The following is an 18,842-nucleotide window of genomic DNA, read 5'->3' on the forward strand; positions in this document are numbered from 1 at the left end:
CCCCGGTCTGCCCTGATGACAAGGGACCAGCATCAAGACAGAACGGCCCTAATCAACCCCCCTGTTTCCCCATCATGCAGCACATGCCTTACTACCCACCCTGTCTGCGGCTCTCACTTGGGGGCCCTGTCATTGCAAACTCGGAGGCTAGTCTGCCAGAGGGGCCGACCGACGACTGTCGTTTCTGCACACCCCCCCATGAAGAGAGAATCCCGGCCCTAAGCTAGGCTGTCTTCATGTGCCAGTCCCGCTGATCTCCTCTTTCCAGGGCCGCTCCTCTTACTGCAGAGTACGGGGGATTCATATCCAGATAGCCCACACCACGAAAGCACTTGCAAGTCGCCCCTTGCTCACGATCCATGGGACAAGCGTCCCGGCTACCATTGCCTTTGCCGCTACTGTAAAGTGCCATCCTGGACTTGGGTTTGTCTGAGCCATTCCATATCAGCCGGATCCATGACTGCTCCGATTCACACCACACAGATTCCGTCCTTCTCATACATACATAACCCTCATCATGCCCGTTCCCATCTGAGGATTCTTGCTCTCAGCACAACTTGCTTCATTGGCATAATTGACTCTTTGCACACACACATACTTCTCTCTTCAATCGCCCTTCATCTTCTCTCATCTTCGGTCGCAACTAGCGTTGATATAAACAATACCCACTCCACGTCTAAGTTGAGATTTGAAGAATCCTGAGTCTTCAGCCATACCAGATTTCCTTTCTCTTCCTCTCCTTTTCTCTTCAAGAAAAAAAAACAACTTCTTCCTTCTTTTTGAAACAAAACTCAGCCCCTCTATCATCATGACTGCTCCGTTATCCCAACCCACTGTGGCTGTAGTTGCCAAGGACGCTGCCGCAACCATCCGCAAGCGCAGAAGACGTGCCCCCGCTGGTGGTGCCGCAGACGACTGCTTCACATGCTCCAAGCGCAATGTCAAATGCGATCGCCGTCGACCCTACTGCTCTCAATGTCTCGAGATCGGCAACGAATGCTCGGGCTACAAGACACAGCTGACCTGGGGCGTCGGTGTTGCTAGTCGCGGCAAGCTTCGCGGACTGTCTTTGCCCATCGCCAAGGCCCCTCCGGTCACCCGTGAACCAAAGAAGTCGCCCGTCTCGCGCGCAAGAGCCCAATCGAGCGCCGCTGCTCTTTCAACAAAATTGGTTCGAAGTCCCATCGACATTCCTTCAACAACACATACGGCTTCGACGCCGAGCACGCCAGCATATCAAGTCCCCGCTTACGACTACCTCTCCATCTCACACCACAGCCACACCCCGTCCTTGTCACAGAGCAGCTGGAGCAGTGTTGGATACTCTCCTAGTCTTGTTCACTCGCCGGATGGAACACCGAGATATGCTAGATTCCCTCTGCATCTCAGCACCGATGCGCTTTCTTCCTCGTGCGAATCGGTTGGCAGCGAGGTGGACTATCTTTCTCCTCTGAGCCAATCATATGCTCGCGAAGAGATCCCCTTTAGCCATAGCCCGACCGTCATGTATGAAGGATATCCTGCCCAGCACAGCTCCCCTATTGCGCAAAGCCCCCCAACCGTGTTGGTTCTTGACCACTGCCGGGCTCCTACCTCTTATCCTGGGCTGGTCTATGCCCCCTCGGAGACTCACCCTGCCCTCGCTCACCACATGGACCCTTTTGAGTCGCACCTTGGCCACAAACTTATGCGGGGGTGTGAAAGCCTCAGTGAGCATCACATGGCGCCCTGCCCGGCCTACCCCTTCTAATAAGCGAGCAGGTGTTCCTGAAGTCGATGCCGGCGGTGGCTCCACTCCACGAATTGCACGAAAAGCCTTACCACCGCCTAGACGCCATAGCAGTGGCCAGGTGCAATGGTTTGGACAAGCCGGCGCCAAGACGGATCTGTTGGCCAAGATGCCGTTTTTTATGGATTACTTCAAGATTACCATGGCCCCGTCTATGGTCTTCATAGATGGCCCCCACAACCCTTTCAGAGAACACGTCCTACGCTTGGCAGTGCATAATCCAAGCGTGCAGCACGCCATCTGTGCCTTGTCGGCTTGCAATCTGCGAATGAAAAGGAGGCTGAGCTTGGGATACGGAACGCATGAGTTGCTAGCAACTCTAATGGCGGAGAAGCAGGCCTCCGAGACTACCTCTGGCGCAGAGATGGAGGACAAGTCACTCTCTGAAGAGATACAGCATCGCAATCTTGCAGTACGCCTCTTGAATCAACAGCTCGGCGATCCAGTAAAGTCATGCCACGACTCGGCGCTCGCAACAATCCTCCTCCTGTGTCATTACCGAATGGTAGAATCCGGCATTGCAAAATTCCATACGCAGTTTGCAGGCGTGCGCAAGATTTTAGCCATGAGGAAATCCAGAGACTCTAATACGTCCAAGGATTCTATATGGATGGAGACTCTCTTCACCTACTTCGACGCTATTTCGGCGAGCATTAACGAGCGAGAGGCTCAGCTGGCTCCTGGATTTGAAGGGGTCTCTCCTGATGTGCAGAATCTACCTAGTGGATCTGAAAACATGATTGGATGCGATCGCAATCTTTTCAAGACAATTGGCAAATTAGGTCGCCTGAACCTTTTGTCCCAGCATCGATCCGTACAAGGCATGAGCGAGCCAACACTATCACAGCAAGAGGACCGAACAGACAAGTCGAAATCGCCTCCACGATTTGATGGAAATGGTTTCGGTACAAAGCTAGATGACGACGAGATACTCGCTTCTGCGATGTATTCTTCAGTATCTTTTGACGAGCGGCAGTACGTTTTCTGGAAAGAGTGGAAGGCTGCACGGCAAGAGCTTCAAGACTGGCAGTTTGACGCTTCCGCGGTGGCCATGTCACTGCCTGGCTCACCTACTACAGGCCAGCTGCGCGATTTGGGGGCTGTTTCCGAGGCATTCCGATATGCAGCCCTGCTCTACTCTGAGCGGCTGGCAAACCCACATGGGCCATCTACACACAGCAACTTCCAGAACCTGGTCAGCCAGGTTGTGCATCACGCAACAAGCCTGGAGACCAGTAGCGCGGCAGAAAAATTCTTACTATGGCCCCTGTTTGTGGCTGGGTCCGAGTGCATCGTGGAGTCTCAACAAACCATCATTCGCGACAAGTGTCGTGGTATCATGAGCCGATCCGGCTACATGAACAACCTGGCAGCTCTGGGTGTGCTGGAGAAGCTGTGGTCAGGGGAGATCAAGGGTGAAGCAAAGCTTCACTACTACAACGCCATGGGAACTGGCAGAGGTCCCTTCAACTGGACCAAGTGTCTCGGCGGGCCAGGCGCCGGGGTTGAGTGGATCATGTTCTGATTGTTTTGGCTCTCTATCTTAACATACGATTCATACGAGTAATACCTCATATGTTATCGCGGGGGGAAATGGGGATATAAAAAAAACTTCCTTCCTGTTTCGATTGTACATATTTTGCACGTGGCATGTTCGCCACGTTTCCCCCTCTTGTCTATGGTTATTTTTCCTTTTCCTTGTTTTTTTCTTTTGTCAATCAGTCGGCTTGTATGTTAGTTCATGATGAAAAAAAACGATGGGCATAACTTGTACAATAGCTTACTGTCCCTTAGGGACATCTATGATGGGTGGAAATGTCTGCATATACTGAGTTGCTTGTTTGGGATTTACTCTGAGTTAGTTGCATTAGCTAGCGGGTATGAATATCTTGGCACGAATCTGGCGTTTATCAGAAATGAAATTGAATCTTGACATCAACTTTGCATACATATGGCGGCGGAGTGATGTGCATGAACAAGCCAGTTTGACTGACCAAGAGAGCTGACACTGGACGTCCCGTTTGGTTACGACTGTACACACAGCCTACTGATGCGATACGATACGGCACGATATGCACATGTGCGATAACATCAAAAGTGCTAGCTCTCGGCGATGCCGGTTTCAAATCCCAGAGGAAGCCCCTCTACGCAGGCGGATGGAAGCGGACCGGCTGCACGAAGCTTTCCGTGTGCCCATCCGCTCTAATGGAGAGGGGAGAATGGAGAATGCAGAATGCAGAGACAATACCAAAACTGCAAGGCACCAGGCACCAGGCAAAAAGGTAGGTAGGTAGTACAAGAATAGACCCGGGAGAGGGAGTACAAGTTAGTATGGGACGGTGAAATTTCGTAGGCTGGTACGACGTCTACGGAGTATTGCTTGGTCTGGCAGGGGGGCGTGTGGTGAACAAAGTTCAAAAGCAGTTCTGCCCGACACCCGAGAGAGGAAAGGGCATCGAAAGAGGCAATGAGATGATGACAAGGAGGGTGGACTATTGCTTTTTGGTGCGTGCCACCATCTCTTGTGGGTTGAGATGAGTGTTGAAAGGGTGGGCGTGCGTGAGACGAATCGAGATGCGGCAGCGCCTTTTCTTTTTCCCTGTCCTTGAGCGTTATTTTTTTATTGGTTTTTTAGTGGGAACAGGACAGATTCGGCAGATGGTTCGAGTAAGCGGAATAATTTCGAGTTGAAGGGACGGATGAATACGGGGCATATGGAGGAACTATGGATGGCGTATATGGAAAGCTTGTCGTTTGGGGGCCACTGAGGAGAAGAGTGAGAGCTAGGTGTGAGAGGCGTGGGCTAAGAGCGTGGATTTGCCGGTGATGGGGGAGGTGAGATTTTCAGGGTCCTTGAAAAGTGCCTTTGGCTTCTTCTCTCTTTGCTCTAGCTGATATGCAAATCCCCATTCTATTTCGATCAGCGTGTAGATTTGGGGGGAGGGGTGGGTTGGAGAGGGAAATGGATGGTTTCATGGCAGCTATTGGTGTTGCGTTTCCCCAGCATCATAAGATGCCGGAGCGATGATCTTCCGTCTGCAACTCTTAAGCAGCGGGCAACGGTGAGAGCGAAGTTGAGAGAGAGCGTAGAAAGGGCGCCCGTCGCAATGTATTATCGGTAGACACTCATCCGATGGCCTGCTTCGGGAGAGTTACAAGCGAGCATGCTGCAAAATGTATGTCAGGTCGAGGTACCGCTGCGCCAGGATTCCCAGTTCTATGAGACCCTTTTCCTATTCCATACTATTTTCTTCTGCCTTCTTTTCTCTATCTAGGTGCTCCGTTCTAATGCATAATATTTGCGTGATATATGAGACCTGGTCTGTTCATGATTCAGGCATCATGATGCTATAGCCGCCGTGCAAAAGAATCTTCCGCAGGCGGGCTGATTCTGCACAGCCCAGCTAGGACCGGGTTTCCACGGCTAGAGTATGTCATCGGGCTATAACACCCTGATGGGCAGTTTTTAGTTATCCGTTCCAGGGGGGCCGGACATCGATGAACGAAGACAGCAGACATGAAAAAGAGACCAAAGGCGTGGAAGACAGAAAAAACTCCGGTTCATTCATGCACCGTTCTTGGCTACTTGTGCTCATTGGCTGAGCCGGGCTCGACGGGAATAGTAGACAAGGTGATGGCCGCCCTAGGAGATATCAGATCAGAGGCGTAAGCACAGAGATTGCAGTGGCCTGAGCGTGAGGCTTGCTTGTGGAGGCAGCTCCAGTGAGGGGATCAAGCAGGGGGAATTGGTATTGGTAACAGAATGCGAAAGTTTATGCGACGAATGGATACTTTGAGTAATAGGACTCGGCTGTAGGTCTTTTGCCTCTTTTACCTTGCAGCGTCCCCTTATTCAGAAGTGATTATATCATATAATACCCCAGACGAGCCAATCCTAGAACTTAGCAAGTGTAATAAATGATTAGTAATTTGTGCGGTAATATATCTGGGATTTGAAGCTTGTTATGCCATTTTCAAGCTTATCTGATCACTGGGTATTGATCCCAGAAGGGGAACGGTGGATGACCTTGATGACATAGAGCACTGCCAAAAAGGAACGATTCGCCATACATAGTAATCACCTCTTGGATTCGGCGCCTGTGATTGGTGCGTTGCGAACGACCGCCAGCGTGGGACGACTAGGGTCGCTTATGACGAAAGAACGCAGCAATACTCAGTACAGAACCTTGTATTATAGTATTAGAGGGAGAGAGAACAAGCGAGAGCGATGCTATTGCTCGCGCCCAGCCGCGCTTCGAGCGTAGAGACACTAGTATGGAGGGCGTCGTGTGGGCCTCTGGAACTAGGAGGCGGTCCTCTACGGACATCCGGCACTTCCACCGGGATCAACCAACAGATGGAGAAGAGCGGCGGTCATCATTGGCGCTACACCTTCAAATGCCGTGGGCAACGATGAATGATGAGGAGGGGGGACAATGCTACCAAGCGATTCGCTCACGGGGACGAGGCTAGCCAAGCTCCTAAGCACTGTCGGAGGGCGAGGCTAAGCAAGGCGCGCGCGTCAACTAACCTGTGCTGACCGACTCCTTTTTCCGTGAGGCGGAGAAAGCTTCCAATCGATGACGAATCTCCAGCCGACGCAGCGGCTGTGGAGGCCGACCTGGTATCTTCTTGCGTGTTGGGTTGCCTCTTCTTCTGGCCTCGACTTCGTTTGAGCCTAATGCAGAGATGGAGCTTCAAAGTAAGCATATAGAGCCACTGAATCGGACGCTCCGTGCGTTACTCCATCCACGACACTAAGAATTGCCAGTTTGGAGCAAAGGCGTCGAGTCCGGTCCGCAGAGGGAAGAACGTGATGTCTGGTGAATCGCATGATGGGGCCTCTGGAGACGCCTAGTTTCGGTGGTTGGAACAGAGCTTGGCATGATGAGCGGAGACGCGGGAGGCTTTGCTGTCCCAAGCTGGTGAAGAGGGGGAGGGGCAGGAAGAACTGAGGTCTCCCAACGCCAGGGGTGACGGAGGAGAGTCCGGGATTGAGCATCAATGCTGTGTGTCATGGACGTGTTTTGTTGACGCTGAGGTTTTGGGCAGAGCAGAGAGGACAGAGAGGTGCCCCCCTCTATGGCTCGGAAGGGGGGATGTTCCGGGGTGTGACGTTGCTTCTCTCCTTCTCTCCCTCCAGCTTCTCTTCTTCCCCTCCCCCCCCTCCAATCTTCACAAACATCGAGGCCATCGTCGAAGAGGAAACACCACGGCAAGTACGGATAAATCGAGGTGCATCGTCCATGTGCCACTCCTGTACGTATCCGCAGAGGGCATCCATCAGGGCATCCATCAACACCAAAACAGGCACAGGCACAGGCACAGGGCGCTAAAAGATTGCCATATCCATCAACCCACAGAGCTAACACTAGCACGTAGAGGATGGATCAAATCTGTCTGGTGCCAATGCTAATTCTAGACCTAGGGAAAGTCAATTAATGTCGGCCGACTATTGATTGGTACCAGCACTTATCTAGCATCTGGCAATACCTCTATCTGGTTACAGACCACTCGGTCGGTTTCTTGCTATTTCACTATGCGTCCAACATCCCGTGGTCCGGGCCTGCCAGGTACGTGCGCTCCAGCTGAAGCTGCGGCTGCGGCGGCTCTTTCTCTGGACTCGCAAGACAGCTTTCTATTTTCTCCGGTCATATTTGATATTATACGTGTAATCCCTCGGCTTCGCATCGCTTTGCCTTACAAGCACTCTGGCGCATGCGTGTATCCCAGAGCTTAGACTGAAAATATGTCCATGGGATGGGATGGGATGGGAAGAGAAGAGGGGTTGTCTGCGAGCATGGGGCTCCAGTTGGCCCTGCCTTGCCCTGCCAGGCCCCTGGACGGTTGGAACCTGCATGATCGCGAGGCCAAAGTCCTTGGATCAAACACTTCTAGTGCGAATATGGTGGCACGGAGCAATGGTCGTACTCCGTACCTGTAGTACTGCAAGGACTATCTCAGAGGACAAGACAAGGGCCAAGCAGACGGGGGGAGGCAACGAACGCCGTGGCCGAGAGCAGCCATCGTCGACTTCTTCCAGCTCCAGGCCCCTCCCCTGGCGCAAATTGTCCAGTTCTGACAGAGCTCCACGGGCTAACCTGCTTGTGGGAATTGTTGGTGTTTAGCAACGGCCGGGCTGCGGCGGATCTGCAGATTCCACCAGTGTCTCTGCCCCACGGCATGGATGGACCTTGGGGAGGAAGAAGGGGGGTGCATCTACGAGTGCTGCTAGTACCTGTATTGCAGTTTTTGCGACCAGTCAAAGCAAGCGCAAGCTCCTCCGTCTCAAGTCTGTCCCATGCTCCCTCCTGCTTGCTTTCACCAGGCTATGCCACAAGTGGCACGGCGTGCTGTTGGCTGTCGTCTATAATGGTGGATTATCCTTTTGTGACCGAATTCCATACCTCGTGGACTTGATGGTCCAAGTATTGCGATTCGCTTTTTCATTACTGTACGTGTATACGATGGGATGCGACACAGCTGCGGAGGGCGCGAGAATGGCTCGGCTTACATGGCCCTCCGAGATCGCAGCTCATTGTCTGGACCTCGGCCAGGGCTCGAATCCTAAATATAGGTCCGGACTGCTCCCCCATACTTTTGACGTCATTTACGCGACGGAAGTAGAAGGGCGGTAAAAGAAATCAAAGTCAATACTACTGCGGCAAGAGTATGCCTGTCAAGCATGCAGCAATTTACTAGGTACCTGTCTGCTACGATACCACCTCAGACACATTATATGGACTCCTCAAAGACCATGCGTTCATGGATTTGATCCCGTCTCAAGAGGTTCAAGTGCTTGGTTTTACCAAGGTAGTAGCTGATGCGGGCTGTGTATACGTGCAGTCGTGACAAGTGTTGGGCTGGCCCCAATTCAAAAACACGCGCGTCTATTGACGGAATAAACGACTTCCATGGTCCTTCGCAGAGTCTTCTTTCTATCTGCGAGTCAGCCAATCAGTCCCATGATCCTGCCAGCAGTCAATTAAGCAGACCGGTAAATCAATTAATCGATCAGCCATCTCGCTACTGCCGCAAATCCTTTCGACTCCATCCATCAATCATGACAGATGGGGTCGTCTAGGCCATGGCCAAGGCTGTGGACATGGGCATGGATATGGTCAAGGTCATGGTCAAGGTGACTGCGTGGGAGAATGGGGCATGTTCTTCGCTCTCCGTCTCACTCACAGGCACATCCCGATAGCACCAAGGGACCCCTGATGAAGATACTCCTTGTACTCTTCACCAGTGCAACAGCTCGGCAGTACTCCGTCAACTATCAGTGCCTGTACGCCGCTCGCGAGTCTGGAATATGCACCCTACTAGTACGCCTGCGTGCACAGACGGTATCCTCCCAAAGCCATGTCTTATTGCCCATGGCGAGCCCAAGTGCTTTATCTCATGCATCTTTGTTTGATAACAACACCCTCCTTCAACGGGCCCCTATCAGTCTTCGCTTGCTCTCACCCATGGAAAGGCACCATCCCGTGGCATGTAACCATCACTAACGGAACTCGTCGAGGCAAGCTAGCTAGGCAAGCAGTCATTCAGCTACATGTGTTCATCGCCGTTTCTCACGCCCCCAAGGCACGCACACAGGCTTGCACCCTGTAATAAGGCGACTATATGCCATTAACTCAACCAGACCTCCCCTGCTCTGTTGCTCATTCTTACCCCTCCTCCTTCTTTCCCTGTATCCAACTCCCTTCTCTCCGTAGTGCGATTCCCGAGGTGAATTGATGAGTCGACCGGGCAAGGGGAGGAGGAGTACTACTAGTACTGTGTTCCTGTCCCTGGCTGCTTGCTCAAAAGAACAGCCACGTGATGGCGATACAACGGATCGCTACCGCGCTGTCATGATTCGTTCAACGTGTCTTCATGTTACCTCGTACATGCTAATGTACAGCTAGTGGTATGGAGTGCAGCTGCGGACTGAGCTAAGCCAAACCTGCGGTATACCATCCTGGCACACCATCAACAAGTGGAAGAGACAGTTGCAGCAGCATCGTCGCAGGCCGCCGGTGCACTGCCAGGTGTTGTTTCCACCGTTTCATACTCTGAGTATCTTGCTGCCTGGAGCAATCAAAATGTCATTGAAATAATAATCCCTCGTTTGACTGTGAATGGAAACACGCGTTCTGCGACTACACAAGAAGCATCCTGGCAGACGGATATCCCTTGTCAGCCAGGTATCCTGCCCCAGTCAGGATATCAATCAGCTTTCGTGCTAGTACAAGTTCAGAGAGACGGAGAGACGGCTGTCACTCTACGTTATCCGTTATACTCGTACTCGTACGCCGTGCCACAGCCGTCAAACAAGCCGCTATACCTACTTGTACGCCTTTTACGTACATCCCCCGAGCCCTAGTACAAAGCAATCGGCTCTTCGCTTTGCAACGACGCCTCAGGTCCCTTCAATATTAATTACGCCCGACGTGGCCCCGAGTGTGGAGGAATCAAGCGCGTCGGGGATAATCGCCTCTCCCTTGCCCGTAACGCGACAAATGCCCGACTGGCCAATTGCATTCCCTGTTGCGCCGCAAGTTGAGATGGATCCGTCCCTGCAACAACGCTTCGAGCTCATGGCAGCAGCGCATCATCCGTTGACCAGGACCGCACAGCTCCCATGCGACGCTGCATACCTGGACCATTTTGTTTCCTTAGGGTAAGGTTCGCCATTTTTGCCCTTTCAAGCTGGTCGTCTCCCCTTGCCACTCTGTCTGCCTTTTGCCCTTGATGCTCGCGCGCTTGCCTCTTGGGTCTACAGCACCCAGGATGCCAAAGTGCTCTGTGCTCGTCCAGGATATCTCAACCTTGCCACAGGCTGCTATACCTACCCGGCAATCCATGATTGATTGCTCGCATGGATTGTTAACATGCCAGGCCACCCCTACTGCGAATCGAAGTACGAAGTACTATACGAGCAAATGACCGCCACTCACGCCCTCTTTCACGAATAGCCATAAACGGAGTCGTTGCCACTGAACCCAGAAATGGGGTATCAAGCATGAAGCGTGTGATCCGGCCTTCGCAAGTTAGCCCACTTTACGCTCCAAGTTTTATGCAGCAACCCGTACTGCGTACATACAATGCAACTCAAGCACGAGACCAGCTTGTCCCGTCCTTGATGCTTCAAGCATCTTGGCCCGGGTTTTGCTCCGTCGTCCTGCTGCCACTGATACATACGGGGGACTAGTAATGTTGGCGACTCATGCAACCCTGTTTTGGTAACCAATTGCGAGTCTTTCCAAAATAGTAGCGCAGGCACTTGATGAGAGAGACATACAACAAGGACACGTACGGCAGTAACTGGAGGCCAATTATCACCGGCCTCTTAACACTCGCATGAATGCCAAGCGTCAGCCTTGTTGAGGTGCTCTCAGCTCTCCTGCCTACCCGCTCAAGGGAGCCTCGCTTCTGCAATCCTTCTTGCAAAACCTCAGACCAGAGGTTGATCCGTTAAACGACCTCGGGGTTCGTCTAGGCGGTTTACATGTGCAGCTTCAGGCTTTGCTTACCCCTATGAGTAGCATTTCTCCAGCCTCAATTGCTTATGTGCAGCTCACCAACGCCCTGCTAATTGCGGTGCATGCAACATGACCTCCATCCAAAACGCTCTGGATCCTTTTTTCCCACTTCTTACCAACCACAGCAACCGACGCTCACCTCACGCTTATGTCTCCGACCCAAAATGCTACGTGCGTGCGTACTCAGGTCTGTTCTCGCCCTCGCCCTCGCTCTCACTTCACTGCAAAGAGTACACAGCCTCCCAATCCTTGTCTTTGCTGGCCATCTTTGGAAACACCCTCCGGGGAAGACTGTAAGATTACACATCACATTGCCCGTGAAGCTGCTTGTACAGTACACAATTCCCACACACGCTCTCTCGGGGCCATGATGCTTCGGCAGTTAGAGAGACGCCAAAGAAGACTGAAGATTGAAGGAAAAAATAATAAAAAAAATAATAGGAGCCCCCCACTGACTCCCCCGGACGGAGTACACATAGCCCGAGAAGAGAGTAGCATCAAGCATCGTCTCGGGCTCGTCCCGTTCCCGAGCCACAGCAGTTCCTAGGTGGGAAGCTGAGTGAGTGCTCGTATTCTTCTTGCATATTTACATGCATCAATCTATCTTTTGTGCTTTATTTTTTGTTCTTCTATAGTACTATATTGCGTGCTTCCCTGCTCGAGAAGTACGGCAAAAAAAGCCGGCAACCAAATCCCTATTACTCGAAGGATTTTGCGGATCACAAATCGGCGCGTTGACTAAGGAATCTATTAACCCATTATAGAACAGAGTGCACCGTGTAATACTTTGACCTAAATTCACCTAATTGTCTTGTTTGGAAAAACTAATCCTCTCACCGTATTTTACGTCGCTTCCAAGCACTTGCGCTTTTACGAGTACGCCCGAGATTAGTACCAACTGCTTCAGTCGGCTATCGGGGCACTCGCAACTCTAGTCTTCTCCTCACCGAGTTTCGTCTGCCCGGGCTTTAATCAACATCAATCATGCCCTTTCTTGACCCTTTTGCTAAACAGCTGTGAACAAGGCCACCGGAACGCCAGCCGAAACGTCAAAGCTCAAGTGAATCCCTGAATAGAACGAGTATGGCCGAGCGAACGCTCAGCCTCGCTACCCGACGTTTCACTTAAATATTATACCCCAAAACAGTTTCATCAGGATTAAAAAACAAATCGGCCAACGCTAGGAGCATCGCATACAACGTAACAATCCACCAACAACCCAAATATAACACCAAAGGTGCATTAACTCCTTTTTTCTCTGCCTGTGTCTGCCCCCCCTTTTAAGACCATATTGTCCCCTCAAATCAACGCACAAGACACAAGTCGACTGGTGCCTTTTCTAACCGAGCCTCACTCTTGCAGTGCTCTTACAGGTACGTTTGTATCGCAAGATGATGCCTGAAGGGTTTGTTTTCGGTGCTTTCTCCGATGCGCCCGACACGTCACATCTTACTTGTGCGACTGTAGGGAAGAGATGCAAACGAATGGCCTAAAAAGAAGTAAGAAAGGGGGGAACCTGTCAAAAAGCTCGGCACTCGTTAGCTTTGACGCACCCCCCGTTAATCATGCGGAGTGCACGAAGCCAGTCAAAAAGTCCGTGGAGGTCAGATCCCTCTTGGGTATCGTGTAGATTCTCAGCCGCATCTAGAGATCGGACGGACCGATGGGGTGAAAGTGGCTGTCCCAACTAGAGGGGTGGGAGCCTCGGCAGCTCTGTGTTTCATGCATATAAGTGCTTTGAAAGCGAAATCTCATCTACCGAGTGAGAAAAGGGGCAAACTTGGAATATATTGAGTGACATGAAGAAAATGGCATGATGTTCTTGTTTATAAACCCACACCAGAGGAGAAAACGAGCATGCTATCCACCAATTGTAGACGGCATAAGGTTGATCAATCAACTGGGTTAGACCCATCGCTACCTCGGCGGTAGCCAAGTCCTCTCAGGGTGTATGATTCCTCACTCTGTTCATACCTGTATGCACAGACGCCTTCTCTCAGGGGGGGGAAGCTCACGGCTTGTCACATGTGAACGATTGCCGTAAACTCGCCAACGGGCCTCGCCAGCGTTTGTCATCGCAACACCGAGTGGCCCGATTCCTTCACCGCAAGGTACAGAAGTTCTCCAGGCTATATGATGACAGTTGGGTAGCGAGATTATAGTTCTCAGCTGCAACCAGTCTGGGATTCCCCCCTGACCTGCCTCATTTCCCATATTTGCCACTATCTTGGCCCTCATTCCGTGAGCTGTGGCACCTTTTCTTTTTTTTCGGCTTGTGGGCAGATGTGGGCAACGTAAGAGGAAAAGCTCGTGCTGATCGACTTCACTGAGGAATCGGCGTAATTGATGCTGTTGTGCCCGAGGAGTGGGCTGTGTGATTCTAGGACTTGTAGTGGAGCGGGGTGATGGAGGTGTGTAATCTGATTTACTTGATGTAGGAGGTTGCAAGACGGCGTATACGGACCCGGGAGAACTACTGGTGAGAGATGGGGACGATATGGTGAAGAGAAATTGGTGAGAGAATGTTCCAAAAGCAGAATGAATCATATAGGTTACTAAATAACCACGAGTTGGAACTCGATTACAACCATTGTGTTTGTAGAGCTATCGCCTTTAAACTGACCTGAAAGGAGAGGTGTTTTAGAATGTATCTATAGAGATCTAAATAACTATGCTGCTTTTGTGACGTTCGGAGAGAGGGTGGATGAACTGTGAAGTATGCCTTCTCAGGGGGTGAGGCTCAACTTGTCCCCAAAAGATGCATAAATAAGACCTAAACGTAGCATAAGTCGACGTAGCTAAGGCGTATAAGAATTAACCTCAAATAACGGTGACTATTCAGTAAAATGGGCAAAATTATTGAATTGTCATAAGATAGTCAGCATGGGCAAAGATAGATCGATGTAGGATTTGAGTTCAGAAAGCGGCGAATGTTGTGAAATTCGGCTAGAAGCAATGAAAGCGTCAACCGTCTTTGCATGGGCCAACCAATTATCCTATAGATGAGCATATTGCTTGCTGTTTGCTGTAGAACGTTGCCCATTGTCACTATTTAACTATCTCTTACTGAGGGTGATCTTCAGTGAAGCTCATACTTCACTTTGTTGGCGGATATAACTGCGCGAGCTAGAGTTTGGTCATCTTTACAGAGAATTTAACACTTTCTCAAGTGAAAGGGAGAGGAAAATGGGGATAAAGGAAGCCATCGGCTAGCAGGAGACGGCGTGTCAGTTACAGTCACTATTAGGATCAAGATCACACATGAGGGCTCAACGTAGCTGGAAGACACTCCGATATCGAATAGCTCGAGAAATACAGTACTTAACGCCTCGGACAGCCTCTTGGCTAAGTCATGAAGACTGAGCTGGATGAATAGATCGAGTTGGAGGGCTTTAAAACCTTTTGTTATGCACTTGCGGAAACCAAACGGACCGAACTTGTGAGGTGTCGGCGGAGTATCTATCGTCAATGAGATAACATGTTGAAGAATTAAGAAGAGAATAGCCCATCTTGAAAGTACAGGGAGTTTAACCAAGGACTGAGAACTTGCAAGCTGATGGGAATACTTGTCTCTGAAAATATCCTCTTTCTTACTTCAGGGTAGTCATAGTCGGGATATAAAGCCTGGACTTGGCAGAGAGAAGAGAATGTCAAAACAAACAATGACTACATTTCCTCAGCATCAGTAGCATGAATGTTTCACGTTACAACATGTTTAATACAAATTGCTCAGCAAGATGTAAGCTCCGAGAACATAAAATTGATGAATTACAATGAATAGATTGAAGAGAACGCCAGCCGTCTGATGCCACGCTATCTAGGCACGCCAATTCCAACTCCTTAAACCCTTTCGCCCAGAGGCTTAACAAGCCCTTTTATATAACACAAAACAATTATCCGTCGACTTGAAAATTCGCAATTTGTACCATAAACATCATTCCAGAATCAGCATGCAACTATCCCATCTGTTCTGACTAATAGGTATGTGGAGTGGCCAGTCCGTGAAACCGAAGAAGCCACTTGAAGCCCATTATCGTGGCGGCGATGTCAGTTATGGTGCTGTTTGGAGTTGAGAAGTAAGCCGTGACTCTCGGGAAGAGACCGGTGTGAGTGATCGGCGCACAAGATCAGGACTGAGACCCCGAGCAAAGAGTGACTGGGCGGTGGCCTTTCGTGTGCCATCGATGCTGGCTGGGCTTTGAGAGCCGCTTGATGTCTTTTCATTGGTAATGAGGCCCTTTTCTTGAACGAAGGCACTGGAACGGACGTGATACGGATCTCCTTCGTAGTATTTGTCCAGAATGGGATGAACCATGACAGTTTGTTGGTGGATGGTCAATATTGAGTTGGTTGGTACATTGACCCAATTTTCTAATACCCAAAGTCAGTACTTAGGTATTCCGAGTTGAATACTTTGGCGTTGAAATTGATGATATTCTTACCTCTTTCAAATGTCAAGGGCTCGCTTGCGACCAGGACAATGTCACCCCCTTTGTCTTTTCTGTCCATCTGGTATTGTCTATCATCTGGCGAAGAGGTTCTTGTAACCCATTGTGTTCCGGAGGAATAGTATAGACTGGCGGCCTCATCCTTGGAGCTGCTGATATAACGAGTGCAGATGACGCTATGGCCGTCTGTCACAGCAAAGTTCAATAAGCTTCTGGTGTCGACGTCTTCGTTTTGCAAGATGCTTTGCGGAATGGAGTCTGTCAATTCGTTGATCTGAGCAATCGTCTTCTTCATGACCTCTCGCAATACTGTTGGCCCAAATCCGCCGGGCGGGCAAGCGCTCGGGTCGTGGCCTGACTGCTCGAGCGTATTGAGAAACAGAGCAAATGCCCACTCGCTGTCGGTGCCTCCCTTTACGCCCAGATACCATTTGTCTGCCAAGAGACTTCCAAGCCTCCTCTTGATGTGCTTCCAGCCACCGAGGCCGCCGTTGTGCATCCACATCAAGCTGCCATGTGTAAAGGGATGGCAGTTGTCCTCGCTAAGGGAGCCCTCGGTCGTTGCGCGAACATGGCCGAATATTAGTCGCGACGCTGTCTTGGATGCAATGCGCTGAAGATTTGTGCAGTTCCACGCGGGGATCGTCGATGTGAACAGGCAGGGAGCCGAGCCAAGCTTGAGATCAGTATAGAAGCCTATGCCGAAGCCATCGGCATTGTTCTGGCCTCGTCGCGTGTCCTAAGAGGATGGCAAAGAGGGGGATGTCAGCTGAGTCTGAGGGGTGAGATTGTGGCGAGAGGAACAGGGAGAGGGAGAGGGAGAGGAAGAGAGAGGGCTTCATCATACCAGCCGCAACCGTGAATCAAACGACTGCTTAAGGATCGAATGGGTCGGATCGAGGATCAGCTTCGACAGCAGGATCTCGTCGCTGCCTTTGTAGACCTAGAGGCGAGTGCTTGCGTTAGTCGTGGCCCGATCTCGGAATGGATTTTTGGTGTTTACGGTTCCCCGGACGATGACGTACCAGAAAACGACACATGGCGGGCAGCTGGAACGGGAGCTGAGCAAACAGGCGTTGAGTGGCTCAAGAGCAGCGTACGATGTATATCTGATATCTGCCCGTGTCGTACCAATTCAGCAACTGGCGAAGCTGTCAACTGCAGGTTTAAGGAGAAGCAGCTGCACAAGTACGAGGATGCACGTGTATGGAGTTTGAGGAATGAATCACAGCAAATGACACCATAGCGCAGCGAATTATGCCAGCGCCCAAGCCTGTTTGGGGCTAGCTGGGCGGTGCTGCACCGAGTACCTGTACCCGTACCTGGACATGGACATGGACGTGGACCACTTACCGCTTTCGTAGGGCCAAGGGTTCAACACCTAGGTAGGTAGGAAGAATGATGTTGAGGAATTTGGTATATCAACAAAACGTAGGATTGAGTATATGTACAGGTATCTTGTAGGTAATGAGCCGGTAGGTAGGAGATATGCCATGTTGTATGTTTGAGGAACTGCCAATGTGTCCTGGAAATACCCTGATGGATCTACAAGTTCTTGTACTTGGGCACGTGCTCAAAAACATTCCAACAAACATATCATCCTGCTCCACATACACAAGAAGGAAGAAAAAAAATTCTTTCATATCAATGCGAATAGACCCATTGACCCAAGGCAAATGTTCATTTTTTTCAGAGGCACTGACTAGGTTGGTACTTGAAGCATATGATTGTCACTTTGGATGTCTCAGTTCGTCCACCGCAACGTTGATATTGGGGTATCAACGAAATATCCAACCTTGATTAGCCAAAACCCTCACAAAGAGCTGTTGTCCTGAACTATATGCCTTTTATCCCCCCCCAACATATTATAGAAGCACAGATACATGCTTCACTAAGAAATATGAAGCCAGAGCATCTTTCCCTGTGCACTGGAATCAAGGTGCCACGCCAACTGATGTGCATCCAACCGCTCTTCGACGACTCCACCTGTGACTCGCCAAAATAACCCGGAGGTCTGCCACATCTTGAACCGAAATTTCTCTTTGATGTCTTTTCTAGGCTGGGTAGCGCCTTGATGCCCAATGTTGTTGTACGAGCGATCATGGCATCAATGCTGAAGCATGCGTTTCCATGGAACATTACCATTCCAATCTTTTCGCCCCCAAAAGTCTCCGACTGGAATCGGGGGGATCGAGTTTGTTACTTTTGTCGATTGGACGGCGGACAATGGAAACATGAATTGTCTGGCCCCGTACTGAGTCTTTCTGTGTCGAGTGATATCTGGAACGTAGTGCGGCACAAAATGACTGTCATGTAAAATGCCGTAATCACGTTCGAATATGGATTTTACCTTCTTTACAGGATCCGTTACACACTCAACAAACCAAAGCAACTCGCTAATCTTCTTCTTCCATGTTCTTTGGGATGAGAAGACAGCGTAATAGAGAATAAAGGGGGCCAAGACGTATAGCAAAATGGCTGAACAAACATCAAAATCACCCTGGCCAAGACGCGGTAGAAAAGAAGAGAGAGTGCCAACTGGTTTAAGCCCTTTAGTTGCTGCAGGTTGGGTGTTACAGCTCCTAGGGCTTCATTCCATTTCCTTTCCACCGTATCTGAGTGCAGATTTGCTCCCTGACTGTAGATGATCCAGATGTTTGTCCAGCCATTCTGCTATACATTTCGGCTACCTTTGTTTGAGCTGTTGCGACGCCTTCTCACCTAGATTGGAAACAGTAGATCAGCGAGTTGCTTTGATTCGTTGAGTGTGTTGCGGATCCTGTAAAAAAGGTGAGGTTCAACACTATTCTGCTGCAGGAGTATCGCAGCATTTTATATTACCCCAACAGATGGTTAGGCCGTGTCGTCATCAATTGAACCTTGGTTGGATGGCCAGCTGTTGAGTCATCAAGGAAAGCGTAATTAGCCTTTGTTTACTAAAAGTCTTCCGTATTATTAGACAAAACCTTGATTCGTGTGTTAATATCTGTTCTTTTTGATATACTGGGTGTCTCTCATTTGCACTGATTTGACGGATGAGGCACAGGCTGCCTGAGGGCGCTGAATGGATAGATGCGG

The 18,842-nt window shown here is 50.4% G+C and overlaps 2 protein-coding genes across 2 annotated transcripts; one reads left to right on the plus strand and one right to left on the minus strand.

Moving 5' to 3' along the window:
• Positions 1–578: 578 nt before the first annotated feature.
• TRIVIDRAFT_229241 (uncharacterized protein) lies at positions 579–8,993 on the plus strand (the record flags this gene model as incomplete). Its single annotated transcript, XM_014104861.1, has 3 exons — positions 579–1,709; positions 1,762–3,293; positions 8,874–8,993. 3 exons carry the CDS (start codon positions 809–811, stop codon positions 8,991–8,993), a joined length of 2,553 nt encoding a protein of 850 aa, XP_013960336.1.
• Positions 8,994–15,057: 6,064 nt separating this feature from the next.
• Positions 15,058–16,804, minus strand: TRIVIDRAFT_79678 (glutamine amidotransferase class-II protein; the record flags this gene model as incomplete). The annotated part of the gene is made up of 4 exons (XM_014104862.1): positions 15,058–15,687; positions 15,759–16,503; positions 16,612–16,707; positions 16,790–16,804. The coding sequence occupies 4 exons, from the start codon at positions 16,802–16,804 to the stop codon at positions 15,368–15,370; spliced, it is 1,176 nt and encodes a 391-aa protein (XP_013960337.1).
• Positions 16,805–18,842: the final 2,038 nt, after the last annotated feature.

The sequence above is a fragment of the Trichoderma virens genome (genome assembly GCF_000170995.1).
Source record: "Trichoderma virens Gv29-8 chromosome Unknown TRIVIscaffold_2, whole genome shotgun sequence".
Lineage (NCBI taxonomy): Eukaryota > Fungi > Ascomycota > Sordariomycetes > Hypocreales > Hypocreaceae > Trichoderma > Trichoderma virens.